At 34.3% G+C, this 23633-nt stretch overlaps 1 protein-coding gene across 3 annotated transcripts in view; it reads left to right on the top strand.

Annotated features, from left to right (window-relative positions):
• Window positions 1-22934, top strand: part of LOC150096082 (uncharacterized) — a 329695-nt gene extending 306761 nt beyond the window's left edge. For all 3 annotated transcript variants that reach the window (XM_090408971.1, XM_090408972.1, XM_090408973.1), the window contains exon 8: window positions 19548-22934. In XM_090408971.1, the coding sequence (XP_090265097.1) occupies window positions 19548-20611 (1064 nt within the window). In that variant the 3' untranslated portion in view covers window positions 20612-22934. The remainder of the gene's footprint in view (window positions 1-19547) is intronic.
• The last annotated feature ends 699 nt before the right edge of the window (window positions 22935-23633 follow it).

Raw genomic sequence — 23633 nt, forward strand, 5'->3', positions numbered from 1 at the left:
CACATGCATGAAAATAAGCAATCTATTCTTGACAAGAATGATGTATTTATTTAGTAATGGTAAATTTTCCATCTTTTATTTTTCAGATCATTGAAGTGGAAGAATAGTGCATGTTCTTTCATTTTACTGACAATATTACAGAAATTATTTTCTCACTATTTTCAAATGCTTGTATTGAAAATCATTATGTTAAACATTTATAAATACCTGTTTTTTTTTCAAATAACATTTATTGAAAGAAATTATGAACTTTTTTCTTTCCTTGCAAAATACTATTATATAGAACTATGCTTTAGTTTTAGAAACAAGTTTTTCTGTTTTTATGAACAACAAATGATGTTATATTGCATTATGGCATTGCTCTCTTTCTGAGTGTGGGACCTTTTATAATCCCAAAATATTTCAATAATAAAAACTCTACCACTTTTTCCTTAGCTGATAATAGCAACAGATTTTTTTTTTTTTTTTTTGTAGGATGCTCATTTCAGTAATAACCAATGCTTGACTACTGTAGTTAGTATATGAAGAAATTTTATATGAATCATTTGAATGGATTTGGTATAAGGTGCTAAAGAAATTAGTTATTGGAATGAGATCTAATGCAGAGAGCCAAGGAAACTAGATCATCTCAGGAGGAATGCTGAAGATGTGTACATATTTAGCTAGAATGTGTAGATGTAATAGTGACACAAATCTGCTGAATGGATGTACTACACTCTGGGTTCAGGCACTTTGAGTGTGTGTGAGGAGGGAAAAGAGAAAGTTGCCCAACTGCACCAAGCAGAGTGTAGATTTCAATATAAGAAAAACCAAGGAGGTGACTTATTATGTCTACACACAAATTCAGAAGCATTAGAAACAAAATGGCTGAGTTTGTTGCATTGGTGAATATGTTGTGGCTTAAATATATGGGGATATATTTATAAGAATATATGGCCTAAAATTGTTGACATTAGTGAATCTTGGGTCTCAGAGTCAGATGTTTGTAACTGCAATTGAGTGCAAAAGATATAATATTTTTAAGAATGACAGAAGAAATGGGAGAGGGAGTGGACTACTACTAATGATATCAGATGACTTGAATCCAGTTAACATAGGAACTCATGAGAGCAATAATAGTAATAATGTACCATGTATCATTGAATTTGAGGCTAATCTCGGTGTGAACTGGAGGCTAACAGGATGAAATATATGGTGGGATGCTGCTATAGATCTAGCAGTTCATTTGCTAGAGATGAAGAAATGCATTGCAAAATTATCCTAATAAGTACTAGCCAAGTAATTATTATGGGTGACTTAAATTTTCCAAATATTGATTGTTTGGAAAATTTAAGGAGAATTTATGCAAAGAAAACTCATAAGAATGAAGGAGAATTTTTCAGCTGTTGCATGACAACTCCTCAAGTAGCATGCAAAAGAAGCAACTTGAGGACAAAGAGTATTAGATTGGTCATTGCATCAGAAAGTGTTTCAGTTAAGGATGTGGCTGTTAGTTGGTGACAGTTATCATGCTGTACTGACCTGGGAATTAGCCAACTACATGGATGTTTCAATTAGGGCAGGTTATATGCTGAACTACAAATCTGGAAATTATGACAGACTCAGGAGAATACTATCATTGGTTCCATGGTATCAGTTGTTGAATGGAAGGATATCAGCAGTGTGTGGGAAGCTTTGAAAGGATGTGGTATTTTAATATGTTCCTAGTATTCAAAGAACAAATAGAATAGGAGTGAAATGGATATGCAATCTCATTAAACAAGTGATCCATAAGAAGGAAATGATGGGAAAAGAATGCCGTGAGAATAACAGCAAGAGGAGTTATGAAATGTATAAATCTCAGACCAGAAATGTTACGAGTATTATATGGAAAGTTAAGTTGGAGTATGAAAAGAAGGCTGCACAGGTTAAAGGCAACCCAAAAAAAATTTATTGTTATGCTGCAAGTAAAAGAAAGAATGAATGCAGAAAAATAACTTTACTGAATGCAGACAGTATCTGATACCCTAGTATCAGAAGCAGGTTAGGTAGTTACAATAATGAGTGCTGATTTTACCAAGATCTATCAAACTAGTGCACAGTACTACCACTACATTGGATGAAGAGATACAGTTACATGAGAAGCAGGTTCTAGAGTTGTTTGTATAACTTGAATAAGAATTCATCAATTTGGACAGATGGGATATCAGCATTTATGCTAAAGGAATGTTCAGCTAAACTGGTTAGGCCCTTGTTATGTTTGTATAATTTGAATCTTAGCTCAGGAAAGATCTCACAAGAATGTATGATAATCCCATTGCACAAGGGTGGTGCAAAGACTGATGTGTCTAACTATTGAGTATCTCTGAAGTAATTGCAAAGATTTTAGAGATGTTGGTAAGAACTCGCATACAGAAATGAGTGGACAAACAAGATATACTTTGCAAGGGAAAACGTATATACTAAAGAGAGATCATGTCTGAGCAGTTTGCTCATATTTTATGATAATGTTGCATCTGAGTTGGAAATGCTGTTGCATAAACTAGTCAGTATGAGATTGGAATATAAACTACTGGCTTGAATAAGTGAGTGACTGATGTGCAGGTATCAGAAAGTTGTATATGAGGGGATGTGTGAATCTTGCAGATTTAAGGTGGTCAGTGGTGTGCTTCAGGGATCAGCCCTTGGACCATTGTCGCTTAATGTATTCATTAATGATGTCAGAAAGGTGCTGACAGATCTTCAGTTGTTTGCTGATGATGCAAAGATAGGCATGACAATCAGAGATGCTACTGATGTATAGCATTTACAATGTGATTTATATGGTCTGTGAGTGTGAGAAAATGATAATGGCTGTCAATTCAATATTATTAAGTGTAAAATAATGCACTTTAGCATGATGCAATATCCAACAGCATGTTGTATTGGTGTGATGATGCTTGGAGTAACTGATGAAGCTAGAGATCTTGCAGTTATGGTTTATATAACAAAAATTGCTAATACAATTCAGAGAATAATTGTGAGGCTAAATTGAACATTGACATGTAAGGATATCGAAGTCATTTTTCCCCTTGACAAGGCCTTGATACAACTGCACCTTGATTACTGTATGCAGATTTGGTCTCCTGGGTTCCAAAGTGATAAAAGAGCTATGAAAAGCTTGCGAAGAAAATTCACAAAGATGATATCAGGATTATGAGGACAGATTGAAAGTATTTGGACCACTGACTCTGGTATACAGAAGAAAGAGGGGTGATACGATAGAGGTCTGTAAACTTTTGTGAGGGCATTATAGTATATCGATTGATAAAATTTTTCATTATCAAGGTGAGAAGAGGACAAGGGGCATCTATGGGAGGTAAGTTTCTGTGCAGTTAAGAAAAAGGTAAAAGTTAGATTTTTCTCTCATAGAACTGAGTGAGTGGAACAGTTTGCCTGTTGAAGTAGTGAATGCATCAGTGTAAATGGGTTTAAGAGATGATAGGGTTGTAGTAGTGTTGTAGTGATTTGGTGATGTACAGCCTACCCCCATGAATCCTTGACTCTCTGTAGATCTAATAATTATAATTATTATATCCTGTACTGATTCAAAATTTATGCTAATTTTGAAGATTTCTGATTGCATCCCCCCCCCCCCCAATCCTCGCTCTTTTCTGCAGGAACTGAATTATAAATAACTACGTCTAATTCTCTATTGGTTTGAAAGCTGTCAAAGACTGTATTCAAAACCTGTTGCTTCATTTTATCATTTTGACAAAAGAAATAAAGGCAATAATATTGTTGTCTCGGTTGAAGCAGATATCTTCTAATATCTGACTATTTCTTTGGAATCTATTTCAACCATTATCTTCTTTTCCAATAGTTCAACTATTTGCTGAAATCCCATTCTGGAGAGAACTTGACCAAGTAGTAATGGGAATCCCTGATGGTGAGAGAGTGATCGTCGGAGCAAATCTGAACAGGCATGTAGGAAGGCGACGAAGTGGTGAAGAAAGGGTACATGGAGATTGGAGTAGTGGTGAAAGAAATGAAGAAGGTAAAAAAATCATAGAATATGCTGTGACCTTCGATCTGGCTATAGCTAACACGTGGTTCAAGAAGAGAGTTGGGCATCTGATAACCTATAAGAGCGGGGATAGAATGAGTCAGATTGACTATATTATGTGCCGTAGGAAACATCTGAAGGAGGTGAAAAACTGTAAAGTGATTAATGGAGAAAGTGTAGCAGCACAGCACAGGTTGGTTGTGGTAGATTGTGATATAAAAGGGGAAAAGAAGAATAGATGGAAGTGGTGGGTACAGAGGAGAATAAAGTGGTGGAAATTGGAAGAGGAAGGACCAAGGAATAAGTTTAAAGAAGAGGTATTGAAAGAAATGAAGTTACCAGAGGATGTGGAAGAATGGTGGGACGTTAATAGTCGGAATATTAGAAAAATTGGAGAAGAGGTGCTTGGTATAACATCAGGAAAGGGACCACCTGAGGATAAGGAGGCATGGTGGTGGAATGAGGAGGTGCAGTTGGAGATCAAGGAAAAGAAAGAGGCAAAGAAAAAATGGGACATGACTGGAACTAGAGCCGACAAGGAGGCATATAGATTAGCAAAGAAAAATGCAAAGAGAGCTGTGGCAAGGGCGAAAGCGAGGGCAGTTGATGAGGTTTATGAAGAACTGGAGAGAAACGTGGCGAAGCTCAGTTGCTGAGAATAGCAAAAGCCAGAGATAAGGCCTCGAAAGACATAACATCAGTCAAGCAGATAAAGGATGCCTCAGGAGTAGTATTACAAGACGAGGACAAAATCAGAGGAAGACGGAAAGAATATTTCCGAAAACTACTAAATGAGGAGAATCCAAGAGAGAGGTGCGAGGATGGAGAGGTAAATGAGAGACCGGTGCAAGACATAAGTAGAGAGGAAGTGGTTTGGGTACTGAGAAAAATGAAGAATGGAAAGGCTGTGGGAGCAGACCAGATACCTGGGGAAGTATGGAAAAGTTTGGGCAGTGATGGCATGGATATGTTATGGGATCTGATGTGTAAAATAGCCCAACAGGAAAAGATACCAGAGGAATGGAGGAAAAGTATTCTCGTCCCAATCTACAAAAGAAGAGGAGATGTTCAAGACTGTGGCAACTATAGAGGAATCAAGCTGATGTCACACACATTAAAAATATGGGAAAGAGTAATTGAAGCAAGGTTATGGCAGGAAACGAAAATTGGTAAGGAGCAGTTTGGATTTATGCCAGGAAGAGGGACAACGGATGCAATATTTGCGCTAAGGCGATTGATAGAGAAATATAGAGAGATGCAAGTGGATCTGCACATGGTGTTTATAGATCTGGAAAAGGCATACGACAGAGTGGCCAGGCAGGAGGTATGGAGGTGTATGAGGAAGAAGGGGGGTGTCGGAGAAGTACGTGAGGTTGGTGAAGGAGATGTATGAGGGAACAGAAACTCAGGTCAGGTCTAGTGTCGGCATGACAGAAGGGTTCCTTATTGACGTAGGGCTACACCAAGGGTCAGCTCTGAGCCCCTACCTCTTTGACCTGGTCATGGATGTACTAGTGGAGGATGTCAAGAAGGAGGCACCATGGAGCATGCTGTTTGCCGATGACATTGTTCTATGCGAATCATCCCGAGAGAAGCTTGAAAATACCCTGGAAGAGTGGAGAAAGGCATTGGAGGAGGGCGGCATGAGAATTAACCGGGTGAAGACTGAATATATGTCAACGGGGAGTGACGAGGATATCGTCATACAACTCCAGGGTGAAAGGCTAATTTCAGGGAAGAAATTCAAGTACCTTGCGTCGGTTGTCGAGAGGAATGCTGACCTGGATGAGGAAATACAGCACCGAATAACATGCGGTTGGATGAATTGGAGGAAGATGAGCGGGGTCCTGTGCAACAAGAGAGTGAGTTGTAAGAGGAAAGGAAAGCTCTATAAGATGGTGGTGAGGCCGGCGATGCTCCATGGTGCGGAGACGTGGCCTATAACAAAGGCACAGGAGAGGAAGATGGAGGTAGCGGAGATGCGGATGTTGAGATGGATGAGTGGTGTGACAAAGAAGGACAGGATAAGGAATGGCTACATCAGAGGGACGGTTAAGGTGGGACCAATTGGCAAGAAGATACAAGAAAGTAGGCTGAGGTTGTTTGGACATGTTGAGAGGAAGGGTGAGGAGTATGCTGGTAAACGAGTGGAGTATATGGAGTTGGAGGGAAGGAGGAAAAGAGGCAGGCCCAAGCTCAGGTGGAGGGATAAGATGACAGAGGATCTTAGGGAGAAAGGATGGAGTCCGAAGGATGCCCTGGACCGGAGAACTTGGAAGAGGAAGGTTAAAGATTCGTGCGCTGACCCCGTTTAACATGGGATAAGGCAGAGTGAAAGAAGAAGAAGAATTCTAAGTTTTACAAATACATTTCATGCTATATTTTCACCACATGAAAGTCATTTATATTTATGCCACAAAAAAAAGTTCAGGAGTGTTAATGGTTTTTTTTTCTAAAAAAATGTTCCAAATATTACTACTTTTACTAGTTGCATTTTTGAAATAAGCTATCTTAGGTATACTAAATAATATTTCTCTCTGCTTGAGGGAAAAGGCTGAAAGCTTAGATTACTCTGACTGCTATTGAGAAAGAAAAAATAGAGCACTTTCCAAGAAATTGCATTAAAGAGCCCCAAGGAGTAGCACAGAATCACTCGGGGAGCGTGGACTTATATATTTTTAGTGTCAAATAATAGTAAAAGCATAACTACTTCAAAAATGCCACATATATAAATTAGCAGAAAATATATTTTCTTTCAAATGTGCAGTGATGTCTTCTTTGTACTGCAAGAAATACTGAATAATAAAAAGTAGAAAAATGTGATATTTTCTTTTTCACTAAGTGTCATTTCAAAGCTAAATTTTTTATTATTAGTATTATGGGTCAGGAACTCATCGTGTGAGACCCACATGAAATTTTATACACACAAAACCTATCATATCTCTCCTATTTACTGTCTTTTGAAAAAAGAAAGTGCATAAGATTATGTTCTTGCTATTTTTCTCAACTCTTAAAAATAATTATAATAATGACATTAAGTATGTCATTATAATAATGACATACTTGATGTTATAGTTGCATGTGATGCAGAAAACTAGGCTAATACATAATTTGTTTCAGAACTGTTTGTTTTAATTCATAATATAAATCTTTGAAATAGTGAGAGGACTTAGCTGCAAGTACTGTAGATTATTATTATAATTATTATACATGTATCTCCATGGAGTATGGAGACTCATTATGAGAGACCCACAAAACTTATCATACCTCTTCTTAAACTCATTCACTGTCAGGACACTCAATTAATTCTGGCAATCCATTCCACTCATTCACCACTCTCCATGCAAAAAATCTAGTCATACACCCTTACTAACCACACTCCTACGTGACTTCCACAGATAATCCCTAGTTCTCTGTCATGTACTGAAAAATTTCCTTTCTGTCAATTTTATAAAACCACTTTAATATCTTATAAGTTTCTATCATGTACCCACTTTACTGCCTATCAACTAAACTTTGCAACACACCTTCAACCTTTCCTCATAGGGAGCATTACACAGGCCTGTCACCATCTTCATCACTTATCTCTGAATCCTCTCTATCACCTGATCCCCAAGAAACCCAGGTGCAAATACAGGGTGTTCGGGATAAATTTGACATATTTATAATTAATTATATTTTTCCGTAAGTTACATGTATTAACACACACTTCTCTTCATTTAAAAGTTTGGACCCTTCTTCATTCATATACAAGATGTCAGAAAGGATGGATAGCTGGAACCCACCTGAATCATGGAAGAGAATAACTTGTATCATGATGATTCGTGCCCGCCATCAAAATAAGGATATTACGACTGCTGCCCAATGCTCCCTGAATACAGTAAAAACAATCAGGCATGAACTAGAGACTTGCAATGGTGACTACGAGGATGTAGCAAGAAGAAAGATCCCTAGCAGACGATCTGATTGCGTTCGTACAGCAGAATTCCTCGCAAATCTGCAGGAACAGGTGTTGAAGAACCCTGGCATTGGAATTCGGGCTTTGTTCGTGGAGTTGCTAACTGTAGTCAAGCCCTGGATAACAAGGGTAGCCAATGGTAGGCCGTATGTATGGCAGCAGGATTCGGCCCCTTGCCACACTTCTGGGAAAAGTCAAAAATGGTTGTCTGAAAATTTCTACGACTTCACCAGTCCAAATGTTTGGCCTCCAAACTCCCCAGACCTTAACCCCATGGATTATTTTGTATGGGGCGCAGTTGAAAAAGACACCAATCGCACTTCCAGTAATACAAAAGCCCAGTTAATGGATAAAATTAAAACAGTTTTTGCGGCCCTTCCCAGGGAGACTGTAGCATCAGCTTGTGCGAGGTTCCGAAGCAGAATTGAAGCTGTGATCGATGCTAATGGTGGTTATTTTGAGTAAATCTTGTTGATAGTATTGTAATTAACTCTGCCTGTAATGTTTTTTTGTCAATTCATTAAATTTAATAGATACAAAGAAGATTTTCTTTTTCCTTACGAAACTGTCAAATTTATCCCGAACACCCTGTATGTGTATAGTAATCAAATGTGGCCAGATCATAGCCTTATAAAGAAAGATAATAACCTCCCTATCTTTACTTGCTAGCATATTTTTCAAAACCATTCATTATTACTCAACATCCTTTGAGTAATCCAAGTAATCCTTTCAGCTATTTTTTTCAACTCTGAACTTCAATTCCCTGTTTACATTACCTCAAAGTCCCTAGCCTCATCAATCCCCTGCTCAGTACCATCAATGTGACACACAGTATGTAACCTTTTCAACCTGAAGGTATATAACCTTTTGCAACATTAAATTGAAAATCATTATCCTTTTCCCACAATCCAATTTATTTAAATCAGCTATTGCCCTCCCCAGTTTTGCAACATCAGAGAACAACTGACTATCCCCTCACTCTAAATCTTAACCTATATCATTTATATAGAAATTAAAGAATGATATCTCTAGTACAGAATCCTGAGGTACTCCACTAGTCATCTTTATTCTCCTTGATGCCACTCCATTATATATTAATATCTGGTGTCTGTCTGTCAGCCGACACCTCATCCATGCTTACTACCATATCCATTCCCATTTGCTCCAACTTTTGTAACAGTTTTCCATGCAGTTATCTGTCAAATGGTTTTGCAAAATCAGCAGTATCAATGGTGGTGCCATTTCTCTTATCTAACTTTGCTGGCTACTATAGAGTATTATATCCCTATCCAATTACTTTTGGATTTTACCTTTGATATTATACATTGTTTTCTTTAAATCAAAACCATACAAGTGCAAAACTTTAAGCTTTCTGTGAAGTGATTTATAAATAAACAATAAACAAGACATAATTTAGAAAAATGGCAAACTTTTTATTAAATACCTTTGTGATTATTTTATGAAATAAGTGTTTAATGAAAGCAGTAGAACAAAAATAAATTGAATGGTATCTAATCATAATTAGACAATACTAATGGGGGGGGGAATTACTCTGGCATTTCTTTTACTAGGCTGATTACAAGATTTATGAGCAATAATTGATACCAACAAAATTTCATATACATTATGGCTCCCCTCCCCCTCAGATTTAAAAATAAAAAATAAATAACATACATTTCAGAATGGAAGTTTGTCTTATCTTTTTCCTGCCATTAACAATAAACTATAATTATATGATAAAAAGAACTAGAAATATAAAAATATATTGCACACATTTAGTCTGTATCTCTATTTAAAACTGCAGCCACATTGCATATATTGTAAGGAACTACGTTTCATGCTGCTTCGTAGTACCAGTTCTGAGGTGTAGCCATGAATGCGAGTTAATCCAGTTAAGAGCTCTCCTTAGTGTGAAGGATTATCACACCTCTCTTAATGGTGATAATTGGTGGCTAGCACATGTTATCTATGTTTCTCTAACTCTGTTGTATGTTTCACATCCACATGTTAGACAGAAAAATATGGCAAAGCCAGTTTTTTGAAGAGGGAGCTTAAGACATTTGTCTGAAGGAGTATTAAGCTTGAATCATTAGAGCACTGCAAAATGAAGAAGAGGAATGGGTGTACTGTCATCAGAAAAACTATAAGATTTGAGGTTAATGAAAGAACAGTAACATATAAGAGAATAAGCAAAAGGGAAGAACTCAAAGGGCCCTCAGCATTGAAAAGAGATATCCAAAGAGAGGAAATCCTCTACCATAACATGCAGTGAACAACCAGAGAAGGAAACCGTTAATCCAATTGCAGGATGCAGATCATAAGCCTGCCAACCTGGATAAGGTTAATGTATCTACTCTGCTACTAACTGACCTTAGGTTCAAATTGCACAGTAGACATGGATGTTTTGTGGGTATTCAGATGATAAGATGAATTTCATCACCCAGTGTAAGACCACCCTGTGTTTAATGGAGGTCTGAATTGTCTGGGAAAAGTTCCATGTTTAGTCTGTTAAGCAGAGTTTCTGGATTACCGAGCATTTAATTCAGCCATGGAACCAATACTAATGTACTATCGGCTATCAGTCTTTCCTGAGAGGGATTCACATAAAAGACATGGAAATGTCAAGTGTGACCACAAGTTTTTCTGAACCTATCCCTAGCATGTATCGAAAAATATGTTTAGTTTGCTAGGTAATCTACTATGGAACAAAAGAATGGTAGAATCCACATTGGCAGGGCTCCAGAAACACCACTTTAATCTACTGGTCACAAAAAAATTTTACTTGCCCATAGTATGAATTTTGTTTATATATATATATATATATATATATATATATACAACACACCACCTTTTCGATTTTAGTATCAAAGAGAATATCTTTAATAGAATTTAAAACAGATAAATTCAAATTAATTGAATTAATTTAATTCAAATTAAGTGCAATAATGTGTAAGATCTTCTGACATGTCTCTCTTTAATTCTGCACACTGGTCCATTGTGTTTTGTCTAGCATGTTACACATTACTTCTGTTCCACTGCCTGCCAACCAATTACCAGTCTGCCATGACAAAAAGAATTTGTTTATTTCACTCTCTTATCTATCAAACTACACCTGCATAGTTTGGAGAAGAATTATGTACATAGCTGCCTCTCCCAATTTTTATTTATGTATCTCATATAATAAATGAGTTGCTCCTCATTTGAAATATCTGTAGAAGCATCTAGAAGAATATTCCCTGTAGGAGTTTTTGATTTCCTTAATTGATTTTTGTTTAATGACATCAGTAACTGATACAAATTCTTTTCATTTCATGTCATTTTGATACTGTTCTTCTACTGGGCCTATGAATTTTTTGAGGTCAGTAAATAGTTTACTGAATTTAGCTTTATAATAGGCTGTATTAAAAAGGCACTTCAGGTGTTCAAACATTTTAGAATCCATCTTTCTTTGGAAAACAGGATATGATTCCTGGGCAATTTCTTGCCAAGTATATGTCACAGCATTTTTTTATAAAAATCGAATGTCTCTTGAAATCTAAATGTCTCCATTTTAAAAATGCCTCAAAAACTTTATGATAAAGTTTCTGTTAGCAGTCTGAGGATATTTTTTACACATCACAGAATGAAACTTTATCTTTGTAACACAGCCACTTGAATTCCTTGAACCATTTGTCTTGAAATTGCATCTTGATCATTTTTAGTTGATGACACAGCAGAACTCTTTTCTCCGGTGTTTTTAATATTTTCTGGTCACTTTCACAAACCTTCACTTTGTTTTGTCAAAAAACTAAAAAAAGTAGTTTGTATTTCCTTTCATTTATTTGTCCATAATGAAGAGTAAATTTATATTAATTATCCATAAAATAATTCAATAGGAATGACAAATAATAATACAGTTCACAAAAACAGAAAATGGATAAAACTAGCAATGGAACAAGACTATCTTTTTCAGAATGTAACATGAATGATGATCTGATCTCCAACTTGTGTTTGCAAGATAATTGTTTTTATTTAAATAACACTATTAAAAAGCCTTTTCATCATGTATGTGCAAGTACAGTAAACCCTCGATTTAATAGACAAAATTTCCGGTCCATGTGTCACGTGAAAATTAACAGGTTATTTTTTGTTATTAATTTCCTGTTATTTTTAACAAATTTTGGCGAATAGGCCATATGTTGGAAAAACTAATTGCACTGTAATTGGGTCTTTTGTTGTGTGGCGTGACTTTTTGCAGAAGTTTTATTACACACATTTTCATAATTTTAGGGAGTTAATTATAAAAAAACAGCAGAATTCAAAAAAAATTGATAGTTTTTTCAAAGCAGGATTACCTAAACCATGTGCCTCAACATCAAACATTAACTTCACAGTGTGAAACAATTTTTTTGTTATTACAGTGCTAATATTGATAAAATTGCAGTATAATGTTACAGATATTTTTATTTTAAAAAATTTGTGATTTAACAAACACCCCTTAGCCCCTACTAGTACGTTAAATCGAGGGTTTACTGTATATAATTACGCAAAGCTAATTCATGTTGTGAATTGTGAAAATAAGTTTACATCAATACTCCATTATAAATACATACTTAATGATTAAAGAAGATATTGGACGAATGACAGTTGGCAGCAAAACAAATGAAAATTGGTTTTGTTAAATTAATTTTTTTTTTGTGTGAAGGTCAATTTCTCAATTTTTATAAGAATGCTAATGACTTACAAGTTATCCAAAATAAAATAAAGTAAAGCCCACCCTGCAGGTGCAGGGTCGGCTTTACTTTATAAAGATAAGAGATAAACAATGAAACCTGTTGGCGTAGATTGGAATTACAATACTTCATTTGGGAAACATTGACAAGTTATCTTTGAAAGTATCTTCATGCAAACTAACTTTTAGGAGGGATAAAGAGTCTACGAAGGAATTAACTTATTTAATTACTTAAGATACTTTCTCCTGGTTGAAAATAAAACTGGTTTATTACATTCACTGGAGGCTACCTATGATCAGATAACTTGAAAGTGAATGAGATGATGTTTTAAAAGTGAATGAGATGAATGTAAATTATATGAAGAAAATAATATAATACAAAATATTTTTAATGAATTTAGAACAAGGCTGGAATTTCACTTGTCTCTGATAGCTCACCCATGGCGAGTGCAAAGTGTATTTCTGAAGCCCTACACATTGCTATTACTAATTAACCAGTAGACTTCCAGGTAGTGAAGAAGTTGGCTGTTGATAATCTTCATTGTTTTCAGAATTGAGATGAGTGCAGTGAAACAATTGGATAGCTGCCTTTTATCTCCCTTTTTTAGAGATGGGCTGGATATATACTTGCTTCCATACATCCTGATAGGTAGATGCCAGTTTGAATAAGTGATACAGGAGTGTTGTTAATTCTGAATGGTATCTCCCACCTCCATACAGCAGATGGGAGATACCATCTCAACTAGGAACATATTGGTATCTGGACCAAGGAGGATTTAAACCAAATAAGTATGAAAGAAATTCTGGAGCACAAAATTTGACTATATTTTGAGATATTACCATCTAGACCAGAAGAGTTATCAGATCAGTGAAGACTGCTCTGATGTCTTTCTCACAAAAGATCAGAGAAAGCATGCAACAAAATGTTCATAATATAACTGGAGGCTTCAGCTTTGAATGATATCAGTGGTGTCATCAGAATGAGAGAGATGGAAGAGTCAAACTTGTGCCCAGCAGCCTTAGTGAAGAATCAGAAAGATTGACTACCATTTAAGCAGAAGTCAAGTTTTCTGCATTTGGCCTTTCAAAGTCAGACTGGGATTTACTAATGGTTTTTAAGAGATACTGCAGGTTTCATTGTTGGGGTGGGTGCCACTTATAAGTCAAATATTACACTGTCTGCACTACAGCCTTTTATGAATTTTCATCGTGGAATGTTTAGTACACGTTATGAATCAAGGCTTGGATAATGGTTGAGGAGAATGGAGGATAAAGATCTTCATTCCAGCAAGGATTATTTCATTTTTTTTGTTCAAGCAGGTCTTTGGATCAGGAGATCAGAAATACTGATTATCGGACTATAGAAAAGAAGCATAGAAATCACAGAGGTTTTCCAGTTAAAAAAAATAAGGGATATAAGGCTGAGATTTTTAGAGGGAGAGCTGTTTAAGAAAAGATTCAGGGTGGTGGGAGAATGGTGAGGATTATTTGATTGGCAGACGGACAATTTGTGTTAGATTACTATTAACATTAAATACTTCGACATCTCTTCAAGCTTGATCTGCAAAGCTAGAAGGGAACTCAGTTTGAAATTTGAACATTAAAGTTTCCAAGAAAGATGATCTCACTGTCTCAGTAATTAGGCTATAGAAAATCAACCTTCATAGATAAATAATCAAAAGGATCAGAATGTTTATCAGAATTAATAGAGCAATAAAGGCAGGTGAATAAAAATAACAAAATGTGGCAAGGAAATTTTGAGTCAGAGTAGATTCAAGTTTTACCGGTCTTTGGCATGGAATGTCAGCTCTATCATCACTCTTCTTATGGAAAGAGACATGCAGAATATAATGTAGATAGTCAGGGCTCCAGAAATACCACTTAATCTAGAGACTACTGAAAATAAATAAGAGACTACTGAAAAGTCTCTTATGATGCCATGCTATAAAAAAATTCACTGTAACAAACTATTCCTGTGGTCCCTACAAGCTTGCTACAGTGAGAGTTGATTGTATAAAACAATGAGTTTTCTTTATCAATCTCATCAACAAGAGCCTTTTTTTTTTTCCCTTCACTTAAGAAGGGAAATAGGAAATTTTATTTGAAAATGTGAAAGAAAGCAAAACCTAACTCCGACTTAGGCATAAAAGTGCTCTGGCATGACCTGTCAAACATATACTTTGAGAATGTTTACTTCCTGTAGCTTGTCAGGCATATTTACCTTTGCAGATTCCGTCTTATTTCAGAAATTACTGTTTTATTATTTTCTACTAATGTTTTAATGATCCAAAGCAACAGGTTACTATATGTTGCAGTGTAATAAATAATGTAAAAAAAAAAAGATTGCAGAGCTGTGAATGAAATGGATCCTTTATGAATTTGTGCTTTTCAATTTTTTTTTTTTTTTTTTTTTTTTTTTTTTTTTTTTTTTTTTTTTTGGTCAAGACTTCTTGATAGACAATAAGTTTTAAAAGAGGTAAACCGTGAGTAGACATATCGGTACACAATAAATAACGGAAAAAAACTCACGTAGAAAGATTATTTATTAGTATAATTTATTAGGTCAGTTAGTGTTTAATTTTGAGCTTAATGTACTGAAGATGCCTGTGACACACAGGCGAAAATTATACTAATAAATAATCTTTCTACGTGAGTTTTTTCCGTTATTTATTGTGTTCTTGACATTTTACATATATTGCTTCCAAATACCCCCCCCCCCCCCCCAAAAAAAAAAAAAAGTAGGTCCTCTCTTTCATTCTGGACATTAACTTGTTGCTAAATGACTATAAATCTTATGCAAATCTGTCTAAGTAATGAATACTATTCTCATGTGAGATGATGCTCTGAAGGCATCCTAAAATTTCTTGACTCACTACAGAAAAGATCAGTTAGCTGCATTAATGACCTATCTCTCACCATTTCATTCTACTCTCTTTCACCCCAATGTTTAGTTTTTGCTATATATTTTCTGCAAATATTTAAATAATCAATATTCATCAGAACCAGCATCATTATTCTCCCATTCTCATCTAAATCTGTTAAGGAATGTGTAATGATGAGTTACCACCACAGTTCATCTTTGCACTCACAGAACAAATTTTTGGAACCAAAGAAACAGAAAACATCAAACTTACCATATAATCATGCCATCATACATCAACAGGAAAATATGCCAATGGGAAAAAATGTGTCATCTGTTTTTATTTAGAAAGTTTAGGAGGGCTGATGGATTCTCCAGACACATTGAATAGCTCCACTTAGGTAATTCATATAGAAACATCATCCAAAGAAGGAATACAAATTATGCTAATACTCCATAAATCACTAAATTCTTTCATATCAGAATACATTTTCTTAAGATAAGTAGACACCTTAGATGAAAATTATATAACATAAAAATTTTTTTCTCTTTTCATATTGAAGATGCCTGTGAAATGTGGGTGAAAATTTTATGTTAATAAATAATTATTTAGATAAAGTATCCATATTATTATTCACTCATTCAGAACGGGTTCTCAGTGATGTTCCAGATTATGAGATAATTCAAAAGACCAAGGAGTTAAAGCTGTATATGACAAATTCTCATATCATAATCAGGTTCCAATCAAGAATCTAATCCTTACCTCAGACACACTAAAACTCCATTTATAAAAGCCGCATGATAACGTGCCTTCCCTCTAAACTCCTATATGCCAGGTGGATATGAAGTACTCATTGAAATACCATTTGGATATTACTAATATAACATGTATACAAAGCATAAATTAATTGACATATTTCATCTATACATGACTGTCTGGGTGGTTAAGTGTGAGAAATATAGGAATGCCTGTCATGGCTCTTGCCAAATGTGGCAGTAAAGAACATAAAAATAAAGCCTGCTATGCTCTGAAAAAAATGCTTATTTGCATAAACTATGAGGAATAATATCCAGCTTACTCCAGAACATGCCGAAGGTAGTGGGGGGGGGACATAAAAGTTAAAATAGAGCAGAATATTTTATATCGAGAGGTGAAGAGGAAACTTCTGATGGAGAATTCTCATTCAAACACATTAAAATACCATCAACTATGATGGCATGGCTCCTGAAACAATACCTAAAATGATTCCACTAAGTGAAAATCCATTATCCGAAAAGTAATGGCATGCATACTTCATAAAGAACAGCCTCCAGACACTGCTTCAAAAATGAAATGAAATAAAATAAAATAAAAATGCATAATAATATTTTATATCTGCAGAAGTGAAAGAAAGCATAATATTCTAGATGTGACAGATAATGTTATGTATTTTACTAAGGAGGAGGAGGAGATGCAGGCATTTCCCAGTGCCTCCTACTCCCTAAATGACAGGCTCAGTGGCTTGTCATTGCCAAGTAACCTGGCTTTATAGAAACCTAAGTATTGCTCTGATAGAGCAGTTAATCCCCTCTGCATATTCATATTCTACTGTTTGTCAACTGGATGTATTCCCTGACCAGTTCGTCTTGCTAGAGGAAAATCTTACCACCTCCATATGAGACTGACTGACTAACTAGCCAACCTTCAGCTGAAGGGAACTAACAAAGGTTCTTTACAGGATTCAAACCTAGATTTTTCCACCCACAGGGCATCATCATTACTGAGTGAGCTACAGAGAATCTTACATGCTACATAATATGAAACACATCATTTACATCCAAAACATCATACAAACTCACCTATAGTTCAGTTGAACAAATATATTAAATGAATTCAAAGATAGGTACTGCAAAATAAAATAAAACATTTCATATAAATTCAGTATTCACACTGTCAGTATCATGTGGAGAACTTACATACTTCATAAGAGATGTTATTATAAAATGCCATATCAGTGGCCTATCCATTCGTAACATTGATAAGAGACCTCATCACCTATAATCAACTGTGAACATTATCAGCTGATAAGAATATAAGGATGCTGCCTCAACCAAGAAATACAGGTAACCCTCGTATAACGTGAATGTTAGGTTCCATAGAAATGCCGCGTTATATAAATCGCGTTATGTGAGACTCAGATCACATAGAAAAAGTAAGGTTATGTTCAGAAATCGTTTTTTTTTTTTTTAATTATATAAACAATCATGTAAGTTAAGAAAACACAAACTATTTTAATCTTTCATAGCATGAGGATCGGTTAATAAACATTGGTTTTGTCATGTAATCACCTTGTGCATTACTACAAAACAGTAGAGTAATTCTATCTTTGGAAACTTTGAATCCAGGAGCTGAACTTTCATTTTTCAAAATATAGACACATTTTTTGCATTTTTTTTCCAATATAACCCAGATTGATTCATCTGCACTGAACACCTGGTCTGCACTATAAATGTTTATAAACTTTGAGAGATTTTTGTTTAATAAAATTTCCATCCAAAGGAATTTTCTTTTGAGTGCAATCTTCCATCCAAATCATTAGAAATTTCTCCATTTTTTCCATTAGAATATCACATACACGAGCAACGCGCTTTGCACTTACCGCTGACCCAGCAATAACGCTTTCTCGTATTTTATGTTCATTTTGTTTGAGTGTTTTCGAATTGTTTATCCATTTAAATTCAAAGTCCTTGCAATAGCGCCTGGTTTTTCTCCATTTTTCAACCGATCCATGATTTTAATTTTTTCTTCGAGAGAAATTAATTTTCTTTTCAATGTTGGGTTTTCCCTTTCATTGCAGATTGTGGCCATTACTATAAAAATGAATTTTTTACATACATAATTAATATGTAATGCTTTATTTATGTAACTCGCTAGAAAATAAAGTGCTCAGCTTGAGATTAACACACTTATGATTTTTAATGCGCTTTCCTGCAGAAAACGAAGACAATTTTCAACAATAAACACTTTACATGGTAACCAATTGATGAACATGCATGCTAAAAGGGTATTTCCCCTGATATAAATTTATTACTTACATGCATGATACTGGAACACACAAATTTAACGAAGATAAAATTTGATTTTTAAGTCGCGCAGTGAAAAATATATGAAAAGATAAAGGGTTACTACAATTTGCAGACCGTGTTTTTATTGAAACCGACCACAATTTGTAGACCACGTTATATTGAAACCGCATTGTATAAGTGCGCGTTATATGAGGGTTACCTGTACAATAATTCAGTCTGTAGGGAAAGATTCAGCTTACTAGTAGGAGACTACATGAAAAGCTGCACAGTCTTAATTTATACACTCATTGCTCATATAAAGAACAGTGTAACAAAACATTTACACTGCTTTACTGTATAGTCTGTGTAGTTGATTGTTATGATAGTTAGAACATCTTGACTGGTCTGTAGAATGTCAAGTTTGGTGACAGAAGATATGAGTCTTTCCCTGGTATGGACCTAAGGAATGTTAGGTACAGGCCATAACACTGCATACAACAGTATATGCACTGGTGATCATGTTGAAAGATGAACAGACCAAACTACTTGACAATAATGATCACAGATTAGCGATGAGTATACATAGAAGGGTGGAAAGTATAATCAGGACTGAAAAAGGCAAAGAGCACATTACTGAGATATGTGTGTGCACATGCATGCGCAAGTTTCTCTGAAGTACATTTTCAAAACTTAAATCAAAGTGTATACAGCATGCATGCATGCTATAAAGAATTCTATACTGTTATTGAGGAATTGTTCAGAATATTTGCAGGAAACAATGAAAAGAAAAAGTGTCAAGTTTCAAAAAGTTAATTTATATAAGGAAATGAAAACAAAATTATTTTGTTATTGAGTAAAACTATTCAATTATATCTTTCAAAATATAGAAAATTTTGGACTAAGTTCATATTCTTTTTTTCTTTTCTTTTTTTTTCTTCTTTTTTTTTAGAATTGGATGAATTCCTCTTAGAACTGGATGAAGATGTTGAAGGAATGCAAAATACAATATATTATTTGCAGCAGCAGGTAAGAGAAGCAAAAGACCAAATTCATAAGTTGCAACAGGAAAACCAAAAGTTAGCAAATCTACTTAGAAATTCCCCAGCAAATCACAGACTCCAGCTGGATGATAACACAGCAACTACTGATACTGAAGGAGAACCTCCTTTTTCCCCTGCAGAATCCCAAGTTAAAGAAGCAGATTATGAACAAGTAGTAGTTAATGACATAAAAAATGACCAAAATACAGTTGATGATCAAAAATCAAATGAAGCTACCAATGCTTCATGGTCATCACCATTTGATGATAATAGGACAGAACAGAAAGATGCTGTGGATAAGCCTAAATTGTGTGCTCTTGTTTCAGAGGTTTATGAAGACAGCCAGTCATCTATAGAACCATTACAGATCCAAGATGAAATACATTCGAGGGAAATAGAATGTGAAGAGGACATAACAGTTTCATCTTTGGGAGAAATGCCAAATACTGCATCTCTTCATGTTGGTTTACAGCTAGAAGTTGATGAAAGTACACAAGAAAGTTTAGATGCTTCCCTTAGGACTTCTAATAATTTGGCTTTTAGTTTGCCTACCAAAGAAGAAAAAAAATTGACAGAAGAAGATGTTTCACATAAACAAAAAACTTCACCCACTCAGGAGAATCATAGTGAGGAACTGCAATGGCCTTCAGCAAATGGACAAAGTAAAAAGAGGACTAAACCTCAATCTCCAGAGGGGAGTACTACAGAAGAAGAACTAGGCGTTTCTCCTAGTCCAAAACGTAGTAAGCAAGAAGAGAATACTGTAGATGATGATCTGACAGATCCTGCACAAAGGACAGCACTAGAAATTAACACTGACACTGAAGTTCAAGTTGCACAAACTCTTGCATGGTGGGCAGCTGCAAACAAGGAAAGGAAAGAATCGCATATGAATTCACAGGACAATTCAACTGATTCTGTTGGGAATGGTGAAGTTGCAATTAGTTGTACATCTGATGATGAAAACACATAAAACAAAATTTAAAAGCAACTATTTTAACATAGTGATAACTGAACCACGATTTGAAATTTAAATTTAGTGGTTTTCTGTATATATATTTTATTTTAATTCACTTTTAAGTACAAACTGTACAAGCAGCAACTACAAAAAAGTAATTTTATATTTTCAGTGAGTCATACATAATCATCACACTCCACACATTCCTTTTGGATCATTGTATGGATGAAACTGCTATAAAACTGGCTTAAAATCATCTAAAAAATATATATATAAGCCAAGACAGTTCTTGATGAATCATAAAAAGCAAGATGATAAAACTTTGCTCCTTGATAAATTTAAGAAACTAGAAATAAGTTTCAGGTACCAAAGGAAGGTGCAGAGTAACTCATCAGTGTTGAATGTCATGTTATTAAACTGTACATTTAAAAACATAATAAAATAAAATAAAATAAAATATTATGCTTGCTGTACTGCCACACTATAACATCAATGATTTGTCATGTGTCATGGATTTTTCTTTTCCAGAAATAAAATGACCAGAAGTTCAAGTACCAGTACTGTTTCAGATGGTTTCTTGATTGTTCTAGTTTTATGACTTAATTCAAAAACACTTTTGCAGATAATTTTAGATAAATATTGGAATTTGTAAATTATATATTTCTACCACTGGAGTGGAGACCTCAGTTAAGTTTCATAATGAGGTTTAATATCTGAAATTGTTTATTCAAAATAAAGTTTGAAAATCCTCAGAAAAATTATGTTTGAATCATATATTATTTAATTTTTTTTTCTTAGTCTGAAACTAACCAAAAATATCAAAACTTTTTTATTATGTAAGAGAAACTGTTTAAAATAACTCTTTGCCCTACATTCTCACAATTATTTCTGAAAATATTTTAATAGCATTCTACAAGGACAAATCATAAAGTCTTTTGCAACATTTTTTTGAACATTTCAGAATATATAAATGAAAGATAAATCCTTATTATAGTCTATATGATTTTTTATGCTCCCAGAATGTCACCCCAGGTGACATTCATTAGCAGGTTCTCTCTGTATATACATAGAAATATTTCTCATGCTGGGTAATTAAATTGGTAGTGATTAGCATTTCTCTCTCTCTCTCTCTCTCACACACACACACACTTCAGTCACTCCAGACAACACTGTTGCCATTCAAAGTAACACAAGTATTTGAAAATCAAGAATGTTGCTGGTAATCTTCAAATTTCATGTGGAAGCATTTATAACATTTATGTTGGAGCTGTGGGGGCAGTCACATTCCTTGATAGAAGTTTTAAAAAGCCATGCAGTAATGGAACAAGTTTGGAAGTTATGTTGGACAAATTGTTTAAGGATTCCTCTTTCATTGTATGTCCTAGCATGTTCATAATAATAATATATATATATATATATATATCAAACAAAAAAAAATGTTGGCATACTTTTTTGATTTACCCTGTACTTTAAATTAAAATTGTATGATTGACATTCTCTTAAATGATAAACAGAATCCATATTTGCATTTTTAATAGTTTGCAACAGATAAAGATATTTGCCATAAAATAAGGAGGAAACTGGTAATTCCACCATTAGTTAAAGAAGTGCACTTATATAATTCATTTATGTATTTTATTTGTTATTTATTTATTTTTTTGTTCTTGGAAAATTTCATATCTATATTAATTTTGAAAACAACGAAGAATAACATTTTTTTTTTTTTTTGCTACAACTCCCTTATTAGCAAATAAACACTGTTGCAGTACTTTATACTCTCTTAAATTCATGAAGATACTATAACAGAATAATATTAACAATTCTTTTGTGATATAAGAGCATTTGTATTAAACAGATATACACTAGTTATTAAAAAAAAAAAAAGCATAGCAATAGCAAAGTTTTTGTGTTATTTGTAACACTTCATTATCAAGATAAAAATTGCTTTCCCAATCCAAGGACCTATATGCAGGTTTTGTGTGTGTATATATTTTTTTTTACTTATTGTTTATTAAAAACTAAAATATTTTTTTTGCTTGTAACAAAAAAAAATGACAACAGCTGCATAATGAGTTTCCTGGTGACTGTTTATTATTTTTGATGATAGAATGTAAATAGTTCTCATAAATTCTTCGTAGTTTTGTCTTGAAATTAAACCAGTAAGAAATGCTTAACAAATTTGTTTTATATGGTGGTTACTGTGACAGAGGTGGCATTTCCTCACTTCATACTTAATGCTTCATTTGTCTTATAATTTCATTTTTGTGAAATTTTCACTTATAAATGTATTAATTTCAAACACAGTTTCAACATGTGAAATAAATTATTATTAAATGAGTATTGTTAGCAATGGAAACTTCTTTTACAGAAGGGAGACATTTATCCAAAAAAAATTCTTTCACAAATCAAATTTAAATATAACATGCTGGAGGATGTGGAAAACATCTCCCAGCAATTTTTTTTTTTTTTTATTGGCAATATTTGTTTCCCAGACATCAAGTAACTTTTATGGAAATATGCACATAGCACAGTACTATACAATGCCAAATGATGATTGCAATACCAGAATAACTAGCACTGTGTAAGTATGCAAGTATAAGTATGGCTTAGCCAAATTGATCTGTCATCGCTCAACTGAGGCTTAGTGACATGCTTAAACTACATGGTTCAGTACAAATTAATAGAATATTATCAACTTTGTTATGCAAATATGGTTGAGAGTTAATGGCTCATTTTGGTTAGACTAATACCTCTTGCATAACAACAAATAATACAATGCATAAATTATGGTTACATTCTGCTTTAGTGCTATGGCTTTATGTGCACTGTATTGAGTGCATAGGCTTTTATATAACATGAGTATTGATAAAACTAATCAGGTCATTAAACTATCATTAAATATAACGGACATTGTGTTTAATTATATTATAATAAATATAACTGCATATGATGCTCCATATACAGTTTATGTTGCTGTCATTTTTTTTCTATAGCTGCTAAATGATACAAACATTTCAGCATTTCCTTATTGTAATTT

This window comes from Typopeltis vanoorti, chromosome 19, assembly GCF_054136105.1.
Source record: "Typopeltis vanoorti isolate ZY-2024b chromosome 19, IOZ_Tvanoo_1.0, whole genome shotgun sequence".
Taxonomy (NCBI): Eukaryota; Metazoa; Arthropoda; class Arachnida; order Uropygi; family Thelyphonidae; genus Typopeltis; species Typopeltis vanoorti.